This window comes from Bufo bufo, chromosome 8, assembly GCF_905171765.1.
Source record: "Bufo bufo chromosome 8, aBufBuf1.1, whole genome shotgun sequence".
Taxonomy (NCBI): domain Eukaryota; kingdom Metazoa; phylum Chordata; class Amphibia; order Anura; family Bufonidae; genus Bufo; species Bufo bufo.
In genome coordinates, this window is record NC_053396.1 from 179,975,801 (window position 1) to 179,997,051 (window position 21,251).

At 44.6% G+C, this 21,251-nt stretch overlaps 1 protein-coding gene and 1 long non-coding RNA gene across 5 annotated transcripts in view; both read left to right on the top strand.

Moving 5' to 3' along the window:
* Positions 1 to 4,077, top strand: part of ZC3H4 (zinc finger CCCH-type containing 4) — a 33,662-nt gene extending 29,585 nt beyond the window's left edge. For all 4 annotated transcript variants that reach the window (XM_040442495.1, XM_040442498.1, XM_040442497.1 and 1 more), the window contains exon 14: positions 1,271 to 4,077. In XM_040442495.1, coding sequence (XP_040298429.1) covers positions 1,271 to 2,655 — 1,385 coding nt within the window. In that variant the 3' untranslated portion in view covers positions 2,656 to 4,077. The remainder of the gene's footprint in view (positions 1 to 1,270) is intronic.
* Positions 4,078 to 7,955: 3,878 nt separating this feature from the next.
* On the top strand, positions 7,956 to 14,984 carry LOC120977333. The gene is made up of 4 exons (XR_005773876.1): positions 7,956 to 8,078; positions 13,689 to 13,812; positions 14,189 to 14,279; positions 14,561 to 14,984. It is a non-coding gene; the product is annotated as an uncharacterized LOC120977333 (long non-coding RNA).
* The last annotated feature ends 6,267 nt before the right edge of the window (positions 14,985 to 21,251 follow it).

The window sequence follows — 21,251 nt, forward strand, 5'->3', positions numbered from 1 at the left end:
CAATACCAAAATTTTGATTCAGTTTCGGTCCCATAAAAAAGTAATGCAATGCTCGATACCACACAAAAGAAAAATGAAATGCCCCAAAAAAGTGTGCATTCCGCAATTTTTGGAACGTGCGGCCCATAATAGAACAGTCCTATCCTATTTTTTAGGGGAGAAGGAGACAAAAAAAAATAAAATTGTTACAGCGTTCACCACATAAGAGTCGTTTTTCAATACTTTAATAGTTTGGACTTTTTTGGACGTGGCGATACCTAATTACCGTAGTGTTTTTTTTATTGATTACCGATATCTTTTTTTTTAATGTAAACTGGAAAAGCGGTTGATTTAAAATTGTAATGTTTTGGTGTATTTATTTTTATTTTTTTACTTTTTATTTAATAACTATTAGCCCCCTTATGGGGCTAGAACCTGGGATCTTTTCATCCCTTGTCCTATGCACTCTATTAGGGTGCATAGGATCTCACAATGTCCCTGATGCCCTGTGCTTTGTGCACACGGCAGCAGGGAGATTACCATGGCAGCCATGGATGGCTTCAGTAGCATCCTGGATGCCATGGTAACCGATCGGAACCCTAAGATTCCACTGCTGGGGCTCCGATCAGAAGCTGCCACTGCACCACCAATGAAGAGGGGAGGGGATCCTGTGGCCACTGCCACCCATGATTATAATACTGGGGGGCTTGGGTGCACTGCACCACCAATGATTATAATTTATAATACTGGGGTATGGGGGGGGGGCGCACTGCTCCACCAATGAATGTAATTAACCCCATAATACAAATATAGACTGTGGGTGCCAGCCATTTAGAGGCATTCTGCACTGTGATGTGTGTCTGCCCCTATGACGTCACTAAAATACAGCGGTAATTAAGAAATGGCGATATCGCAGTTTCTTAATACCGCGGTATATCGTTAATACCGGTTTATTGCCCAACTCTAACCCAGACTGCCTACAGCTTTCAGCCTACAGCAGGGCATGGTGGGAGTTGTAGTTTTACAACAGCTGGAGAGCCGCAGGTTGGCCATCCCTGGTCTAGGGTGCGGTGGCCATAGAATAAATATCTATCGCAACTGGAAATCCTGCTGCTGTAGATGAGATGAAGTATGTATGTATGGAGGCATTGCCTAATAGATTCTAGATCTGCAGGATTTCCTGACCTGTCGCCTGTTTTCAGCTTTCCTGTTGTTGTATGGAGAACATAGAACATGGCAGTCTCCTCAACGTCTCCACTCACTAATCTCTTCTTGCTTCTTTCTTTTGCAGGTGATACCGGTAACTGGTACTCCAGTGATGAGGAAGAAGGCGGAAGCAGTGTGACTTCAATACTTAAGAATTTGCGGCAGCAGTCTTCTAACCGCACAGCCCAGCAGGTCCCTGCAAGAGACGCTGGTGCAGGTGTTCATGTTGATCCCCGTTTGCAAAAGAGTCAGGCCAACACAGCCAGCCGCCCCACTGACCCACGTCTGTCTCGTGATCCTCGCCTTTCGCGAACCGTTGAATCCACCCCAGCTGAGGCAGGACCCACTGACCCAAGACTGGCCAGACATGCACCCCAATCCAAACAAGACTCCCCAGTTGGTAAAGTGTCTGCAGAAGAGGATGAAACGGAGAGGCTTCTGCGTGATAAAACCGTTCCTATACCTTTGGATCCTCTCCCCGGCCAGACATTGAGAGACCCACGCTCCCAGTTACAGCAATTCAGCCACATCAAAAAGGACTTAAGTTTGAGCAAGCCAAGTTTTGCCAGGACTGTTTTGTGGAGTCCTGAAGACCTTATCCCGCTGCCCATTCCCAAACAAGACTTCATCCCAGTGCCAACTGCACTACAGGCTATGCCAGTTCTTGATCCTCGACTGAACCGTCCCGCCACCTCAGCTGCTCACGACCCACGTCAGCGGGCATCTGCCCCTGATGCACCAGCAGCTAATTCTAGCCTCCCAGATTTCGAACTGTTATCTAGGATTTTGAAGACTGTCAATGCTGCCTCTGTAACGGCGACCCCTGCACCAGCACCTGCCGAGAAACCTTGTGACCCCCGAACACGCAAACCACCGGCTGACCCGAGGCTGCAGAAATCGGCAGAGCCTCCAAAGCCTCCTGAGCCCAGCCAACCCCTCACAATATTACCTGCTGCTGAAAGCACACCAGCCATCGCCCCCTATGATCCCCGTCTGCTAACTGCGGGCGGGTTGAGCAAGCCTAGTGGTCAAAGTAATGTTCTGAGCAGCATCAGTTTGTATGACCCCAGGACAGGGAGCAAGACCTCGACCGAAGCCGCTCCGAGCGAAACGGCATCTAAGGGACCAGAGAACAAAACTGCCAGTAAGTCAAAGGAGCCGCTGTTTGTGCGCAAGTCTGCCCTTGACCAGCTAGACACTGACAAACCAAACTCGGAACCTGCCACGGACCGATACAACAGTTACAACCGGCCACGCCCTAAGGGCCAAACCGCTCCTGAGAGCAGCCAGCCCGCTGTCCACAACCTCCCCGTGCCACCTGTCTACGGGCTGGTCAAGCAGGCCGCCAAGTCTGGCAGCGGCAGCCCATTTGCAGGCAATAGCCCGACGCAGGAAAGTGAGCAGGACGCTGGTTCCTTGAAAGATGTTTTTAAAGGATTTGATCCCACAGCATCTCCTTTCTGCCAGTAGTGTTCAAAACAACCCGAGCGCACCTATAATACCTTCTTTTTTTTTTATAGCCTTCCACTACTTCTTACGTTAATCCTTCTGTATATAAACCGAAAATGTAAAGTCTCGGCAATCTGTTTTTAATGATTAATCAGTGTCTTGTGTAGTGGCCGATGATTTTCTTTTTGTACATTCTTTTAAAGTTCCCTCTCACAGTATACATCTATGTGTATGTATATATTCCAAAGAACAAAGCAACTTAAAGAGGACCCGTCAGCTCTCCCGAAATTTAGTAAATTCCCCATAAACTCACAATCCTGGATCATCTTTTCCCAGACTCTGCATTGTGCCATTCCTGTGTGATTCCTCCTGGAAATGTATGAATACCGTCCCTCTTTTCTGTAGCACGCGTCTCTACACACACTGGCACTGTCAGCACGGCATGAACTCTGTGTGTAGGGATAGCACCTATTGACAAGGGGAAGAGTAAGGCTAGGGCTACCCGGCGACATGTTGCAGAAAAGTCGCGCACCATTTTTTTATTTTTTATAATGAAAGTCAATGGTGTTGCGCTGCGACACGACAGTTGCAAAAAATCCATACAAGTTGGCTTTCTGTTAAACTGTCTCGTCGCAGTGCAACACCATTGACTATCATTACAAAAAATGTGCGACACATCGCAGTTTAGTTGTGCCCTTTTTGTGGCGCGACTTATTGCTGCACCACACCTGTTGCAGTGTAGCCCTAGCCTAACGCTCTGTTATCAGTACACTTCCAGGAGGAAGAACAGAGGGATGGCATAGTGTGAATTCTAAGAAATGATGCTCCAGAGTTGTCTTTTGATGTGTAATGCAGATATTTACTAAACCAGCCATGTCGGGAGACACGTCCTCTTTAAAGGGGTTATCCGACAGTTTTTTTTTTGATCGGTGGGAGGTCCGACACCAGTGTTCACAGCAGCGCCGCGGCCCTCTCATAGCTCTCCAAGCACAGTGCCGTACATTGTATAGTGGACATGCTTGGTATCGCAGCTCATCCACATTCAAACAGCTGATTGGCGGTGGTTCCGGGTGTCGGACCATCACCGATCAGATACTGATGACCTATCCGGAGGGTAGGTCATCAGTAAAAATGTCTTGGAAAATCCCCTTAAAAGGAAGAATCCCAGTCTGTATAGTCCTCCTCAGTCAGCGCAAAGCACACATTGTGTGAACAGGCAGCTAAGTTCCTAATTAACTGTACAGAAAGCTGGTTACGTTCCCTCATCTGAAGTCTGAAATGCTCTGATTGTCCACCCTACCAGCCGGGGTTTGTGAGAGGCTTGGACTGGATGTGACAGACGCACCACTGTACATATATATATATTTATATATATAAATATCATTTTATACCACATTTATGTATTTGCTGTATTCTAGAGAAACAAGTAGACAAAAAAAAAAAGTATTTATAACCCAAACCATGAAGCTTGCCATCTGAGTATTGTAAATTCGTTATTTAAGAGTCACCCCGACCCAGCGCCATTTTTTTTTCTCCCTTTGAATGCACTCAAGAAATTTTGAGTTGTTTTCACATATCGCAAGACATTTTTAAAGACGTAATTGAATAACATGGGCTTCAGGCTCCATATATATCTTTAGGGTAATTTCCAATCATGTGGGTTTCTGCAGCTATCTGTACAGGATCAGGGTGATGAGAAAGGTTAGTCTGTCTGAATATCCCCTTCCTCTGTGTATAGGCCATCATCGCAAGTGCATATTTCCAAGTATTTGGGAAAAAATGGTTCATGTATTAATAGATAATAATGCATTGTCTGTGTGTAAATATCAGTGAATGACCGGTGCAGAGAATAAATGGAATTTTTTCATACTGATCTTGTATTGCTTTTGACTTCACATAGGATCGGTGTGTTAAAGAGGCACTCCAGCCATGGAGTGTGCTCACTGGTGTATGGCGTCACTTAATGACTAATGAAAAAATAAAAATCAGACATCATATAGGACATGACAACCTCTTTCTAACAAAGCTAGAACCAGCCCTGTACCTCACATAGATCCAGAGATCTCCACATTCATTGCTCCGCTAGATTGATATCAAGCTGGCAGCACAAAGGGAGAGTGTCCTCTCTGCTACAGCTCAGGGGGCGTGTCCATGCTCTCCCTATCACAGCTCGGGGGCGTGTCCATGCTCTCCCTATCACAGCTCGGGGGTGTGTCCATGCTCTCCCTATCACAGCTCGGGGGCGTGTCCATGCTCTCCCTATCACAACTCTGTAAGCAGTTAAAGGATGAAACTGAGCATGTGCGGCCATCTCAGTGAGAAGGACAAAGAAATAATAAGAAAACAAACAGCAGGTGGAGCTATACAGATACATTTTATTGAACTCCGTAGCTATTTAGTTGCAATTACAAAAGTATTCAGATCCAGGTGCTGGTTTGAAAGCTGTAGAATATTTTTCATGGGACAACCCCTTTGAGAATCAGTGATGAGAAACGCCACCACCTCTCGAGCTCAATTTATTTGCCTACCTAGTGCCAGTCCCAACCAGGTCCTGTGTAGGATGTGCAGTTCAGCCCCATTCACTTTAATAAGTTGCGGTTCTCTGCATATCCGTTCTTGACACGGAAACTGCAGCTTGATAACTGTGTGCGCGAGGATCTGCAGCGTGAAAATACTGCGTATCCGCAGAAGTTCGAGGGTCAACCTTGGATTTCTGCTATGGATTCCACTCCAAATACATAGATTTTTCTGTGTGAACGTAGACACAGTATTATATCCCTTAGGCCTCATGCACATGGCCATATTTTTGTTTTCTGCACCCGTTTTGCATTTTTGCGGATTTATTCATTTCAGTGAAGCCGCAAAATATGCAAACCGCACACCGCATCATCATCTCCATCATGTGCAGGAGGCCTAAGGTGAAGATAAACGTATGGTCTGCTTAGGGTACTTTCACACTAGCGTTAGAAGAATCCGGCAGGCGATTCCGATGCCGGAACTGCCTGCCGGATCCGGAAATCCGTATGCAAACGGATATCATTTGTTTCCGGATTCTGACAAATGCATTGAAATACCGGATCCGTCTCTCCGGTGTCATCTGGAAAAACTGATCCAGTATGTATTTTTTTCACATTTTTGAAGGTCTGCGCATGCGCAGACCGTAAAACCGGATCCGTCAATGCGGCAATTTCATGAACACTTGGTACCGGATTCGGCATGCAAGTGTTCCGGAATTTTGCCTGAGAAAATACCGTAAAAGGGACTGAACTGAAGACATCCTGATGTATACTGGACGGATTGCTTTCCATTCAGAATGCATTAGGACAAAACTGATGCGTTTTTTTCCGGTGTTGAGCCCCTATGATGGAACTCAATACCGGAAAACTTTAACACTAGTGTGAAAGTACCCTCAGATGGGCTATTGACTGCTGATGTTTTGGGAAAGAGTCAGGACCCTCCATATGGGAGACTTTTGATTTGCCAGGATTAAGGGTACTTTCACGCTTGCGTTGTTTGATTCCGGCAGGCAGTTACGTTGCCTGAACTGCCTGCCTGATCAGGCAAACTGTATGCAAACACATGTCATTTTTTCTGACTGATCAGGCATTTTTCAGTCTGAAAAATGCCTGATCAGTCAGAAAAATGCATTGCAATACCGGATCCGTTTTTCTGGTGTCATCTGGCAAAATGGATCCGGTGTTTATTTATTTTTCACATTTTTAAAGGTCTGTGCGTGCGCAGACCGGAAGGACGGATCCAGCATTGCGGTATTTTGAATGCCGGATCCGGCACTAATACATTCCTATGGAAAAAAAATGCAGATGCGGTATGATCTCCGTCCTCAACAGTCAAAAAGACTGAACTGAAGGCATCCTGAACGGAATGCTCTCCATTCAGAATGCATAGGGATGAAACTGATTTTTTTTTGTTCATGGTAATGCAAACGGATCCGTTCTGAACGGATACAAGCGTTTGCATTATAGGTGCGTATCCGTCTGGGCAGATACCAGACGGATCCGCACCTAACGCAGGTGTGAAAGTAGCCTTAAAGGGGTTATGCCATAACTGATGTAAAAAATGAAAATCGGACATCATATAGAACATGACCATCACTAAGGCTACTTTCACACTGCCGTTTCTGGGTCCGCCTGTGAGATCCGTTTCAGGGCTCTCATAAGCGGCCCAAAACGGATCAGTTCAGCTGCAATGCATTCTGAATGGATAAGGATCCGTTCAGAATGCATCAGTTTGGCTCCGTTCAGCCTCCATTCCGCTCTGGAGGCGGACACCAAAACGCTGCTTGCAGCGTTTTGATGTCCGTCTGACGAAACTGAGCCAAATGGATCTGTTCTGACTTACAATGTAAGTCAATGGGGACGGATCCGTTTTTACTGACACAATATGGTGCAATTGAAAACGGATCCTCCTCCCATTGACTTTCAATGTAAGTCAAAACTGATCCGTTTGCATTATCTATATATATATATTTTTTGTTCATGGTAATGCAAACGGATCTGTTCTGAACGGATCTAAGCGTTCGCATTATAGGTGCGGATCCGTCTGTGCGGATACCAGACGGATCTGCACCTAAAAGCAGGTGTGAAAGTAGCCTAATAGAGCTAGAACCAGCCTGTACTTCACATGGATCCAGAGATCTCCTCATTCACTGCTTCAATAGCTCTGTTAGATTTATTTCAGTATGACAGCTCGGGAGGGGAAGGAGGGCATGTTCTTTCTGCTGCAACTCACTCCCTGGTGAAATGTATGGCACTGTGCTTGGTGAGCTGCCAGCACTCAGACCTCAACCCCCTTAAATCCAAAATGATATTGCAGCTCTGTGCTGGATTATCTGACTTTCTGGATTACCAGCTAGACGGGTGTGTTCACTGCGGGAAACGCACTCCGTGTGGGAGCGTTATTTCTCGGCCTCAGCGGTGTTCCAGCATGCATCAGATGTTTTTCTATAGACGTCTTTATATGAAGACCAAAACATGAGGACGCACCCTCAAATGAGTTAAATTCAAAGCAGCCGCCACCCTTATCCACAGGCTGAGTTAGGTATTGCAGTCCCCGTTCACTTCAGTTGAGATGAACTGCAATAACAGACACAGCCCATGGAAAAAATGCTATTTTAAGAGAGAGATAAGAAAAAAAAAAAGCAAATGTTTTTTTTTAATCTCATTTGTCGTAGGTTTGCTTTAGGCGAGGTTTATTCTTCCGGGATTTCTGACAGATGACTGTACAGACTGGACTGGCGAGTTCTAGGGCTGCAAACGCAGATTACTTGGTTACTTACTTTCTTTTTCCACTGCTCTTTCCAGGCTGCAGCAGGGAGGACCTGCCGGGCTCCAGTCCAAGCTGACCGTGCAAGATTGCATCCGTGGTTCTGGAAGGGGAAGTCCGGAAGCTTGTAGGACCATCATTCCTCTGCATGAGGAGGAAAGGTAAGAAAGGAACTGGGCTAGAACAAGCATCTTTGCACTTTGTTTGGGGCGTTGCTGCTATGAGGTTTTGAGGTATGCTCTTTCAGCTAGCATTCTTTTTCCCTGTTATTTCGTGCATCGATCTCCCAGCCTCTCCTTGGGTCCTGCTACTCATCTGTGTGTCCCGCCTTGTGCGGCCTGTTTTATTATATATGTATGTATTGTTTATATATACTTACAATAAAGTTGTTTGGATTTTAATACATATGTAAGTTATTTTCATTCATTTTTTTGGTGATTATTATGACTCCTTTGGGGTCCGATGTTTTTGATATTAATCTGTCCGGTTAATATTGGTTGACCAAAGTTATTCACGAAGTTGCGCGAGACTTCGTTGAATAACTTCGGTAATTGATTATTACAGTGAAAAACCCTTTCATAACTTGTAACCGAACTCGGCTTCTGTTCCAAGGTACCAATCGTAACCGAAGCAGAGTTCGGTTCCAAGGTTTTCCACTGTAATAATCAATTACCAAAGTTATTCAACGAAGATTCGCGCGACTTCGTGAATAACTTACTTAGGCTCATCTGAGCCCAAACATTCTGATACTGTACGGAGACGAATCTCTGTACAGTATTATAACGATTTTTTTTAGCGAAGCTCGATTTGCTCATCTCTAATTGTGAGCCAAAACCAGGACTGGAGGCTCCACAGAGATGCAGTATAATTATAAGATCTGCACCCGGTTTTGGCTCACAGTCACTAATGGAAATCACTGATCAAACACTGACCAAACTCTAACTGTGTGAAAGCGGCCTTAAAGGGATTGTCTGAGTTGAGCAAAAAATTGGGGAATGTGATAAGACAATAATATAAGAAAGGCCTATTACACCGCCCAACTTTCAGGCCAGTTATCAAGAGTAAATGCTTGTAAGAACGCTCTTTCCCCATCCTGGGCCCATGTTATTGTGCTGCATTTCAGCCGACAAATGAGCAAAAACACGTTTGTCAGATGTTTGCATCTTATATGCAGCATGAAAGATGTTCAATCGTGGTAGCCATCGTTCCTTACCCGATATACTTAGCATCTGACAATGTAACCAATGCAAACACGCACCAAGCAGTGTATTCCCGCCCTTACTTACCCATTTATCATTACCATTACCACTGTTTTAGCGCCCTACTCCAGTCCACCCCACCAGTCTCTGTATGCTTGGCTGCAGCGGTGCCCTGCCTGTATACTCACGTGAGCGCTGCAGCCAATCAAGTAGTTTAACCACCTCAGCCCCTATAGCTTAAACACCCTGAAAGACCAGGCCACTTTTTACACTTCTGACCAACCCTACTTTCACCGTTTATTGCTCGGTCATGCAACTTACCACCCAAATGAATTTTACCTCCTTTTCTTCTCACTATCACTAATAGAGCTTTCATTTGGTGGTATTTCATTGCTGCTGACATTTTTACTTTTTTTGTTATTAATCGAAATTTAACGATTTTTTTGCAAAAAAATGACATTTTTCACTTTCAGTTGTAAAATTTTGCAAGAAAAACGACATCCATATATAAATTTTGCTCTAAATTTATTGTTATACATGTCTTGGATAAAAAAAAAATGTTTGGGTTAAAAAAAATGGTTTGGGTAAAAGTTATAGCGTTTTCAAACTATGGTACAAAAATGTGAATTTCCGCTTTTTGAAGCAGCTCTGACTTTCTGAGCACCTGTCATGTTTCCTGAGGTTCTACAATGGCCAGACAGTACAAACACCCCACAAATGACCCCATTTCGGAAAGTAGACACCCTAAGGTATTCGCTGATGGGCATAGTGAGTTCATAGAACTTTTTATTTTTTGTCACAAGTTAGCGGAAAATGATGATTTTTTTTTTTTTTTTCTTACAAAGTCTCATATTCCACTAACTTGTGACAAAAAATAAAAAGTTCTATGAACTCACTATGCCCATCAGTGAATACCTTTGGGTGTCTTCTTTCCAAAATGGGGTCACTTGTGGGGTAGTTATACTGCCCTGGCATTCTAGGGGCCCAAATGTGTGGTAAGGAGTTTGAAATCAAATTCTGTAAAAAATGGCCAGTGAAATCCGAAAGGTGCTCTTTGGAATGTGGGCCCCTTTGCCCACCTAGGCTGCAAAAAAGTGTCACACATGTGGTATCTCCGTATTCAGGAGAAGTTGGGGAATGTGTTTTGGGGTGTCATTTTACATATACCCATGCTGGGTGAGATAAATATCTTGGTCAAATGCCAACTTTGTATAAAAAAATGGGAAAAGTTGTCTTTTGCCAAGATATTTCTCTCACCCAGCATGGGTATATGTAAAATGACACCCCAAAACACATTCCCTAACTTCTCCTGAATACGGAGATACCACATGTGTGACACTTTTTTGCAGCCTAGGTGGGCAAAGGGGCCCACATTCCAAAGAGCACCTTTCGGATTTCACCGGTCATTTTTTACAGAATTTGATTTCAAACTCCTTACCACACATTTGGGCCCCTAGAATGCCAGGGCAGTATAACTACCCCACAAGTGACCCCATTTTGGAAAGAAGACACCCAAAGGTATTCACTGATGGGCATAGTGAGTTCATAGAACTTTTTATTTTTTGTCACAAGTTAGTGGAATATGAGACTTTGTAAGAAAAAAATAAATAAATAAAACTCATCATTTTCCACTAACTTGTGACAAAAAATAAAAAATTCTAGGAACTCGCCATGCCCCTCACGGAATACTTTGGGGTGTCTTCTTTCCAAAATGGGGTCACTTGTGGGGTAGTTATACTGCCCTGGCATTTTCCAGGGGCCCTAATGTGTGGTAAGTAGGTAAATGACCTGTGAAATCCGAAAGGTGCTCTTTGGAATGTGGGCCCCTTTGCCCACCTAGGCTGCAAAAAAGTGCCACACATGTGGTATCTCCGTATTCAGGAGAAGTTGGGGAATGTGTTTTGGGGTGTCATTTTACATATACCCATGCTGGGTGAGAGAAATATCTTGGTCAAATGCCAACTTTGTATAAAAAAAAATGGGAAAAGTTGTCTTTTGCCAAGATATTTCTCTCACCCAGCATGGGTATATGTAAAATGACACCCCAAAACACATTCCCCAACTTCTCCTGAGTACGGGGATACCAGATGTGTGACACTTTTTTGCAGCCTAGATGCGCAAAGGGGCCCACATTCCTTTTATGAGGGCATTTTTAGACATTTGGATCCCAGACTTCTTCTCACGCTTTAGGGCCCCTAAAATGCCAGGGCAGTATAAATACCCCACATGTGACCCCATTTTGGAAAGAAGACACCCCAAGGTATTCAATGAGGGGCATGGTGAGTTCATAGAAATTTTTTTTTTTTGGCACAAGTTAGCGGAAATTGATTTTATTAATTTTTTTCTCACAAAGTCTCCCTTTCCGCTAACTTGGGACAAAAATTTCAATCTTTCATGGACTCAATATGCCCCTCACGGAATACCTGGGGGTGTCTTCTTTCCGAAATGGGGTCACATGTGGGGTATTTATACTGCCCTGGCATTCTAGGAGCCCTAAAGCGTGAGAAGAAGTCTGGAATATAAAGGTCTAAAAAATTTTACGCATTTGGATTCCGTGAGGGGTATGGTGAGTTCATGTGAGATTTTATTTTTTGACACAAGTTAGTGGAATATGAGACTTTGTAAGAAAAAAATTATAATTTCCGCTAACTTGGGCCAAAAAAATGTCTGAATGGAGCCTTACAGGGGGGTGATCAATGACAGGGGGGGTGATCAATGACAGGGGGGGTGATCAGGGAGTCTATATGGGGTGATCACCACAGTCATTGATCACGCCCCTGTAAGGCTCCATTCAGACGTCCGTATGCGTTTTGCGGATCCGATCCATCTATCAGTGGATCCGTAAAAAAATCATGCAGACATCTGAATGGAGCTTTACAGGGGGGTAATCAATGACAGGGGGGTGATCAGGGAGTCTATATGGGGTGATCACCACAGTCATTGATCACGCCCCTGTAAGGCTCCATTCAGACGTCCGTATGCGTTTTGCGGATCCGATCCATCTATCAGTGGATCCGTAAAAATCATGCGGACATCTGAATGGAGCTTTACAGGGGGGTGATCAATGACGGGGTGATCAGGGAGTCTATATAGGGTGATCAGGGGTGATCAAGGGTGAATAAGGGGTTAATAAGTGACGGGGGGGGGGGGTGTAGTGTAGTGGTGCTTGGTGCAACATATTACTGAGCTACCTGTGTCCTCTGGTGGTCGATCCAAACAAAGGGGACCACCAGAGGACCAGGTAGTAGGTATATTAGATGCTGTTATCAAAACAGCGTCTAATATACCTGTTAGGGGTTAAAAAAATCACATCTCCAGCCTGCCAGCGAACGATCGCCGCTGGCAGGCTGGAGATCAACTCTCTTACCTTCCGTTCCTGTGAGCGCGCGCGCCTGTGTGCGCGCGTTCACAGGAAATCTCGGCCATCGCGAGATGACGCATATATGCATGACTCTGCGCAGGGCGGCCGCCTCCGGAACGCGAATCTGCGTTAGGCGGTCCGGAGGCAGTTAAAGCATAAGGCTAGTAAGGCAAGTGATTGGCTGCTGTGGTCACATGGTTTAGGCCTCATGCACACGACCGTTGTTGTGCTCCGTGTCCGTTGTTCCGTTTTCCGTGATTTTCTGCGGACCCATTGACTTTCAATGGGTCAGTTGAAAACTCGGCTAAAGCACCGTTTGTCATCCGTGATCCGTGGTTTCAGTCCGTCAAAACAATATGACCTGTCCTATTTTTTTCGCGGTCAACGGTTCGCGGACCCATTCAAGTCAATGGGTCCGCGAAAAAACGCGGAGGCACACAAGATTGTCATCGGCGCCCGTTTTTTTCCTATCATTTGCAAAGCAAACTTGACTTAGATTTTTTTTTACTTTCCTTCATGTTTGGTGATCCTCCAAAAATAAAGGAAGACACACGGAAACAAAAACGGAAACGGAACCCCATTTTGCGAAACGGAACACAACAACGGTCGTGTTCATGAGGCCTTATACAGGGAGGTGACTGCTGGAGCCAAGTAAACAACAGAGCAGCAGGGTGGATGGTGTGGTGGCATTGCAATGGTAAAGGAATACATGGGTAAGCAATTGTCATTTTGTTTGATCACATTCCCCCCGACCTCCTTGCCAAAATCTGACAGCTGCTACAATAAACGCTTCTGTTGAATGACAGCAAGGAGAGATCTTGAAAACTGTGTGGAACTGATACAGAAGTGTCAGTGCTGCCCATAAGAACCAATCACATTCTAGCTTTTTTACAGGATAAATTTGGCTTTTACTGTGCAGTTAAATAATTCCTGCAATATTGTCTATGCCATATTTTTCACCCTATAAGACGATTTGATTGGGGAGCTGATCTGAGGTCTGACTGGGGGAATTATTAACGTGGGGAGTCTGATTAACATTGGGGGCTCTGAGTTGAACTCTGATGAAAACTTTTTTTTTTTTTCTTATTTTCCTCCTCTAAAACCTAGGTGCGTCTTATAGGGTGAAACATACATTGTGTATATATATATATATATATATATATATATATATATAATTATAATTATATTTTTTTTACAACCTCAATAAACAGCGTCTCAGAGCATACAGCTACAGCATCCTTGGATTGTGCTGCACCTTCCATTTGGCCTGAAGAGGGCGCTCTTTCCCTGGAGTCAGTAAAATTGTTTTGTGGATAATTCCACATTTTCTATACGGTATGTTTAATATATAATGATTGTGTGAATTGTTTTCCTTTTAGTTTTTTTTTTTTTGTTTTTTTTAATCAAGTACTAAAATTCAAAGGGAAGGTCCATAGCACTACCGTTCCTCACATAACATGGAATGTATTACTTAGGCGTCATGCACACAACTGTATTTTTCATCCGTGCGCTATGCACTTTTTTTGCGGCTAGCACACTGACCCATTCTTTTCTATGGGGCCGTGCACATCTAAGTTATAGAACATGTCCTATAACTTCTATTGATGGGAGGGAGAAAAATACAGACTGCACACGGAAGGTATCTGTATTTTGCAGACTGAAATACGGACATGGCCACGGGCATGAGGCCTAATATATTCCTTTTTTTCAGGTTGTAGGGAAAATTGTCTAACCTGTCATAGCTGAGCCCGCTCTATACACAGAGGATCCCGTTATATAGCTGACACCTGCCAGGATCGGAGGTAAGTACGATTCCAGTTGTTTAACGCCAGTTAAGAGCGACTGCGGCATCTGAGCGGTTAAACAGGGGGACGCCCTCTGGCTTCAGCGGTATACATGATACTGTCTGTCCGGAAGTTGATCGGATGAGGACTGGAAGACCACTGAAGGGAGCGGAGATTTTAGGCCATGTCTCCCAGCCCTAATGTAAATGTGCTGTGCTCATTTTATTCTTTATTAAAATGAGTTTTTAAAAATCTAAATACAGCATTTTTATGTTTGTTTTTTTACATTTTTCTCTCAGATCTGTAGATTCCCAGCAGAGCACATGGAGAAATTCAGGCGACCGTTATCTCATTACCCACTTTCTAAGCTCGGTGTAAGTGCAAAGGGGGATGGAGGTTGGATGATGAACTTCAAGGGGCCAGTCACTTTTAGCTCCACAGGCTCTCAGCTTGGGCAGAGTCTTCATCAGATGATGTCCTCTGTGGTAAGCCTCCTGATGGCTTGCGGCTACGTCTTCTTCCTGCTTGCGCACCTCTTTCAGTCCTTTTGTGAGATTGTGGCCTCGGTCCTGAGCTTCGCGCTGTCCGTGTGTCACATAATCTGGTTTATCATCATTTACTCTCTGGTTATCATAGTCAGAATCTGGAATTTTCTATTCGTTGACCCAGGCCTGGTTTACATTGTATTGGACATATGCTGTGTCGTCCTACGTGGAATACTTTACGCATGCTTTATTATCAGGGATCTCAACTCTCCCGGAGGTTCAGGGAGTCTCCCGCTATTAGATAGCGGCTCCCTGACACCCGCATGTGAGACAATATATCGGAAAGGTTTATAAGTCAGATAGCAGAGCAGAGAGAGAAGAGAAGTGACAGGACAGAGTTTAGATTACAGGTTGAATTAACCCTTTAGGGTCAAATTGGCTTCTCAAGGAGATATATATGTTAAAGGCATCCCTTCTTCTGTCTCATTCAGTAGCTATAGAACTATTGAGAGAGATGCATTTTTTGGAAAATACATTTACACATTTAACCCTCCATTTTAATAATATTATTTACCCCAGTGTTAAATTCACACCCCCTGGATGCTTTAATCATATATATAAATATGATAATTTGGGGCAAGGTAATGAGCCCGGTCCTCCACACCATAGGGCAAAGTGTGCAGATACTTCATATGTTTGGAAAATGTAATAAAAAGTTTGTGAAAAAAATAAATAAGAAAACCTCCCTGAAATGAGAAGTGCACCTCCCTGAAATGAGTTTTTGCAGGTTGGGATGACTGTATTATAATATTGTATTTGTCCGTTTCTTTATTGTTATGGTATCAATCACATATCATTCACACGTAACAAAAGAGAAACCTCACCACAATAACCATTAATATGGTGGAATTAAGTTGAATCACATTTTTTAGACAAACACGGCAAATTGAGAGCAAAAGAGAGCAAAGAAAACTACTTCACAAACTGCAGCCAGGACCTGTACATAGAATATCATGCATGGTTGCCAACACTCTCAAATTTACAGGGACTGTCCCTAATTTTCAGAGACTTTGGGGAAGATTTAGCAAAACTGGTGTAAAGGAAAACTGGCTTTGTTGCCCATAGCAACCAATCAGATTGATCCATTCATTTTTCACAGCTCCTTTGGAAAATGAAAGGTGGAATCTGATTGGTTGCTATGATCAACTAAGCCAGTTTTAATCTTTGCAAAATTCTGGCCGTCTCAGGACTTCAGAATATGTTGGCGCTATATAAATAAAGATTATTATTATATGTTTGGAAGAAAGGCATTAAAGTGGGACAGAGTTATCAAAACTGCCCATAGCAACCAATCACAGCACAGCTTTCATTTTACCACAGCCAGTTAAGAATTGAAAGCTGATCTCCTATTGGTTGCTGTAGGCAGCATGGACAGTTTTTTCTTTAGACAGCTTTGTATAAATGAGGCCTATACATTTTTTTTCCCTTCACACAAAGGAGAAGATTTATTACAAGTGTCTAAAAGAAAGACGGTCTCTGTTGCCCATAGCAACCTATCACAGAACAGCTTCCATTTCTTATAGTGATTGTGAAAAATTAAAGCTGTGCTGTGATTGGTCACTATGGGCAACAAAGATAATTTATCATTTAAACACTTTCATAAATCTCCCCCAAAGTGTTGACCTCTTAATGGGGTTGTGCAGCGCTAGTCTCCTCAGGATACATACTTACCAACAGTGATGGCCAGTTCACATTGTTCGCCCGCGAACACATGCGAGCTGCCATCTTTCCTGACAAGTCCGGCGAGGCACAGGTAAGCCCTTACCTGTGCCGGGAGCCGATCTGAAACAAATGCGGTCAGCGGGAGCAGGCTGTTCCGAGAACAGCCCGATGAAGGCCCCCGGCGGCTGTTCTCGGAACTGCCTGCTCCCGGTGACAGCATTAGTTTTCAGACCGGCTCGCGCACAGGCACAGGTAAGGGCTTACCTGTGCCTCGCCGGACTTGTGAGAAAAGATAGTATAGAAGAAATCCCAGCAGTCGTGTCTTGATAGTATGATGTTTTTATCAAATCAATATGTCCTACACCCAGGACGCGTTTCGGCAAGCATGCCTTCATCAACAGGTAAGTTGATGAAGGCATGCTTGCCGAAACGCGTCCTGGGTGTAGGACATTTTGATTTGATAAAAACATCATACTATCAAGACACGACTGCTGGGATTTCTTCTATACTGTTAGTGGAGATTGCTCCTATCCCGTGCGGCGTGCACTGGGTGAGTGCTGGCTGATCCATTTCCTTGTGAGAAAATGGCAGCTCGCATGTGTTTGCGGGCGAACAATGCGAATTGGCAATCACTGTTTACCAATGTTTCAGTTGGTAAAATCGGGACATATAAGCCCCGACCCACACAGGAACACCCACTTATGGGCAGGGTTATGTTAGCCACACCCATTTTCATCCTGGGGTATTGCAAATTTGCCGTGACTGTCTCTGAAAATCAGGGAGGATAGGTAATCAATATCTTATCAGTGGGGGTCCATCTCCTGGCACCCCGCTGACAGGGTTGCCAACCATCCAGAAATTTCTGGACAGTCCGTAAAAATAGGTCAAATTTTTCCTGTGTCCGTGAAAAAAAATAGATGTGTCCATGATTTTTTTTAGGCTGGTGGTATTTAACTAGATTATTTTGGTGGTAATAAGCATAATTTTACAGCGCACAGTAAATGCTGGTAATGAAGTTTTATCATGTATTGAGCTCTATGACTTATAATCTTTGTCATTTTTTATGGTTTTCCAATTTGTCCTTAATAAATGTTGTCCATAAAAAAGAAAAAATTATGGTTGGCAACCCTGCCCGCCGATCAGCTGTTTGAAGAGGTGAGCACCACGGCCTCTTCACTTTTTAACTGAGCGCCAGGGGTGCACCACCAATGAGGCCGCGATCGCCTCAGGGAGCACTAGGTAGGGGCAAGAGGGGGGCAGCAGAAGGTCCATTGACAATGAGCTCTTTCATTTTGGCAAAGGGGTTAGGTTAAGAAACTGGCATGGGGGGTGGGGGGGATGGGCGCCATTTTAGTTTTCGCCTCAGGCCACAGAAAGGCTAGGTGCCCTGTAGCCGTCGTACAGAACTGCTCGACCCGATTAGCAGGCAGCTGCCATCTTAGCAGGGCCATTTAGAAGCGACCTTACAGCAATAAACACGGGCTGCCTGGGCGTATATAGCCAATGGACGACCCAGAAGTAGAAAAAAATAGGTTAGAATGACTTAAAAAAATAAAAAGTAGTCTTACTTACCTCACTGATCCCTCACCGCTCCCATTACAGGCTTCAAGGGTCTCCTTGGTCTCTACTTCCTGGTCCCTCTCGACACATGAAATGTGACCGCTTACCAATAACTGGCTTCTCTGGTGACCACCATAGCCATTGTTTAGCTGAGTAATCAAAATTCTGTGTCGAGCACGACCAGGAAAAAAGAGACCAGCGGGGGACACGGGAAACGTTGGAATGGGGGCAGCAGGGTTTGGTAAAGTGGGTATCACTACTTTCTGACCCATTTTTAGTACCTTCCAGACAAACCCTTTAATTAGAGAGCTGTAGACCTTTTTATTGTGCATTGCTGCCAGGGGCCCCTCAAGTCATAGGGACCCAGTTTGGATTACTCCATCTTCACCCTTTATACTTATGTTAGTTTATGTGTCTTGTTTGCATTAATAATAATGATTTCATACTATAAAATTTTTAATAAATCACCAAACTATGGTCATACCACCTTGTTGCTGTGTATTATTTATATACTAGAGGGGAAGATTTACCATAAATATTCTACATATTTCACACCAGCACCTGGATCTGAATACTTTTGTGATTGCCTGTAATTTAAGATTTAGCATAGCCACTGAGCTATTCAGTAACATGTATCTGTATAGCGCCACCTGCTGTTTGTTCTTTTCCTAATCTCTGTGTCCACCTGAGGTGGTTGCACATGCTCAGTTCCATCTACTGCCACCAGCTATATCTACTGTTAGAACCTGTGACAGCTGCAGCAGAAAGGACACGCCTCCTGAGAGAACATGTCCCATGACCTGCCAGTCTGAAGAGTATCTAGCAGAGCAATGAACGGGGAGATCTCTGGACCCATGTGAGGTACAGGGCCTGTTCTAACTCTGATAGAGAGATATTGTCATGTGATATATGATCTTTGATTATTATTATTTTTCCATTAATCCTGGAATACCCCTTAAACAAAGAGCACCAAACATCTCTTATATATATATATATATATATATATATATAAAAAATTTATTTCTTTCTGTCTGTTCTTTATCCACGTCCACATGACTGGACCGATCTGCACCAAATTTGGCACATAGGTGCATCAAGTGTCCAGGAAGGTTTTCGTAATGGTCTCAGCTCTCTAGGATGTACTGTTCCTGAGATATTCCCAAAAATCGTATTAGTCAATAGGAGCTTGCAGCTTCACTCACATGACCCTTATTAGCCAATAGAAGCTCACAGGTCATTCAGTCTTGACATACACACAGCTACACCAGGTTTACATAACAACCCAGCCTTTTTCTTCACTGTTATAGGTCACTGTTAATGGGGTGGGGTGCTGTGGAGGTCACTGTTAAGGGAGCAAGGTGATGTGGAGGTCATTGTTAAGGGGGCAGGGTGTGCTGTGGAGGTCTCTGTTAAGGGGCAGGGTGCTGTGGAGGTCACTGTTATGGTGGAGCGGTGCTGGGTAGGTCACTGTTAAGGGGACGGGGTGCTCTAGAGGTCACTCAAGGCGGCGGGCTGCTGTGGAGGTCACTGTGAAGGGGGTGGATCGCTTTGGAGGTCACTGTAAAGGGGTGGAGCGCTGTGGAGGTCACTGTAAAAGGGTGGAGCGCTGTGGAGGTCACAGTTAAGGGGATGGGCTGCTTTGAGGTCACTGTTAAGAAGGCAGGTGCTATAAAGGTCACTGTTAAGGGGGCAGGCCGCTGTGGAGGTCACTTAAGGGGTCAGAGTTCTGTGTAGGTCACTGTTAAGGGCATTGGGCGCTGTGGAGGTCATTGTTTTGGGGATGCTGTGGATATCTTTTAATCACACACACCAACATTAAATGAAATAGTTGAAATATACCCGTGCAAAGCCGATTGATTCTGCTAGCGCAAATATGGCACATGGCCCGTATTAGCCAATTAAAGCTAGCACATCTTTCACTTATATCCTAACTGCCATACACACGGTCACATGACCCTTATTAGCCGATAGAAGCTCACAGGTCCTTCAGTCTTGACATACACACAGCTACACCAGGTTTCCATAACAACCCAGCTATTTTTCTTCACTGTTGTAGGTCTTAGTTAAGGGGGCAGGTGCAGCACGCCAGACCTGCAGGGTATTGCGATTGTGAGGTCACGGTTTATGGCAAGCGAGGGTTACTCACAGTTCTGTAGGATGACCCTGGGCAGGCGCACAGTAGTCCTCTGGGGCACACTCTGTATTTATCTATCTATCTATATATTGTAAAACAATGAGAGGTTTGGTCTGGGAAAACAGGTATTTTCCTCACAGCATGTGCTGCTGGGCTGATTTACAGCCAGATGAGGTCAAATACCGGACTGGATTTTAAGTGCCAGTCTGGGTTTTGGCAGCACCTAGCTGTCCTTAAATAGGCAGCTGTGCTCAGAAGCCAGGTCTCTGTGTTGGGATCTGGGAGCCTTGTGTATGGATGAAGGCTTGCTACCTGTTTGGCGTGAAAACAGGTTGGTGCTGCTATGGTCAAGGACTCTTTGAGGCAAAATTGCCGCACGGTGTGAATTACCACCAACACCACAAGGTGACTTTTTGCTTGATTATGACTGCTTGTTTTGTCACTTGCCTAAAGTGTGAATCAAACACTGAACTGTTTGATCCAAAGAACTTGTTGTTGCCTCTATTCTGCGTCCACTATTCCTGTCTACCAGAGCGAAACCCCACAATTGGTGGAGGATGCGGGCAAGAGCAGTGAGGTTGGCATGAACGCCGATATTTTTTTTGTTTCTGCATTTTTTAGGCACGGTTGTATGTCGTACATTAATCAGGGAAAAGCTACCCCGTGACCAGTGGGCTGAGGTCTTCGCTCCGTTCTTGGCATCCGATTCCCAGCGGGTGTATTTCTACTTGCCGGACGATCAAGCGGCCGACTACCGAAAGTCAAGAGCCGGATACTGGCCGGAAAGTCGGGGTGATGTGCATCCACGGAGACTTAAAAGACTACCCCACCGCGCTGGTGTCTCTAACTACGGTGGCCGGTAGATGGACCCACAAGGTGGCTGTCGCCACAAATCCATGTTATGGACTCATAATAGGGAGAGACTTTCCGTGGCCTGCTATGAGAGTGACTAATACCCATGAGACAGGGGTAACCCTAGCAGAATGGCCGGCTCAGGGGGGAGACCAGAACCCTGGGAACCTGAGACCGAAGGGCCAGCGGTAGGGGTGACCGCCACTTTGGTGGAAGAGGGAGAGACAACCCCACTAA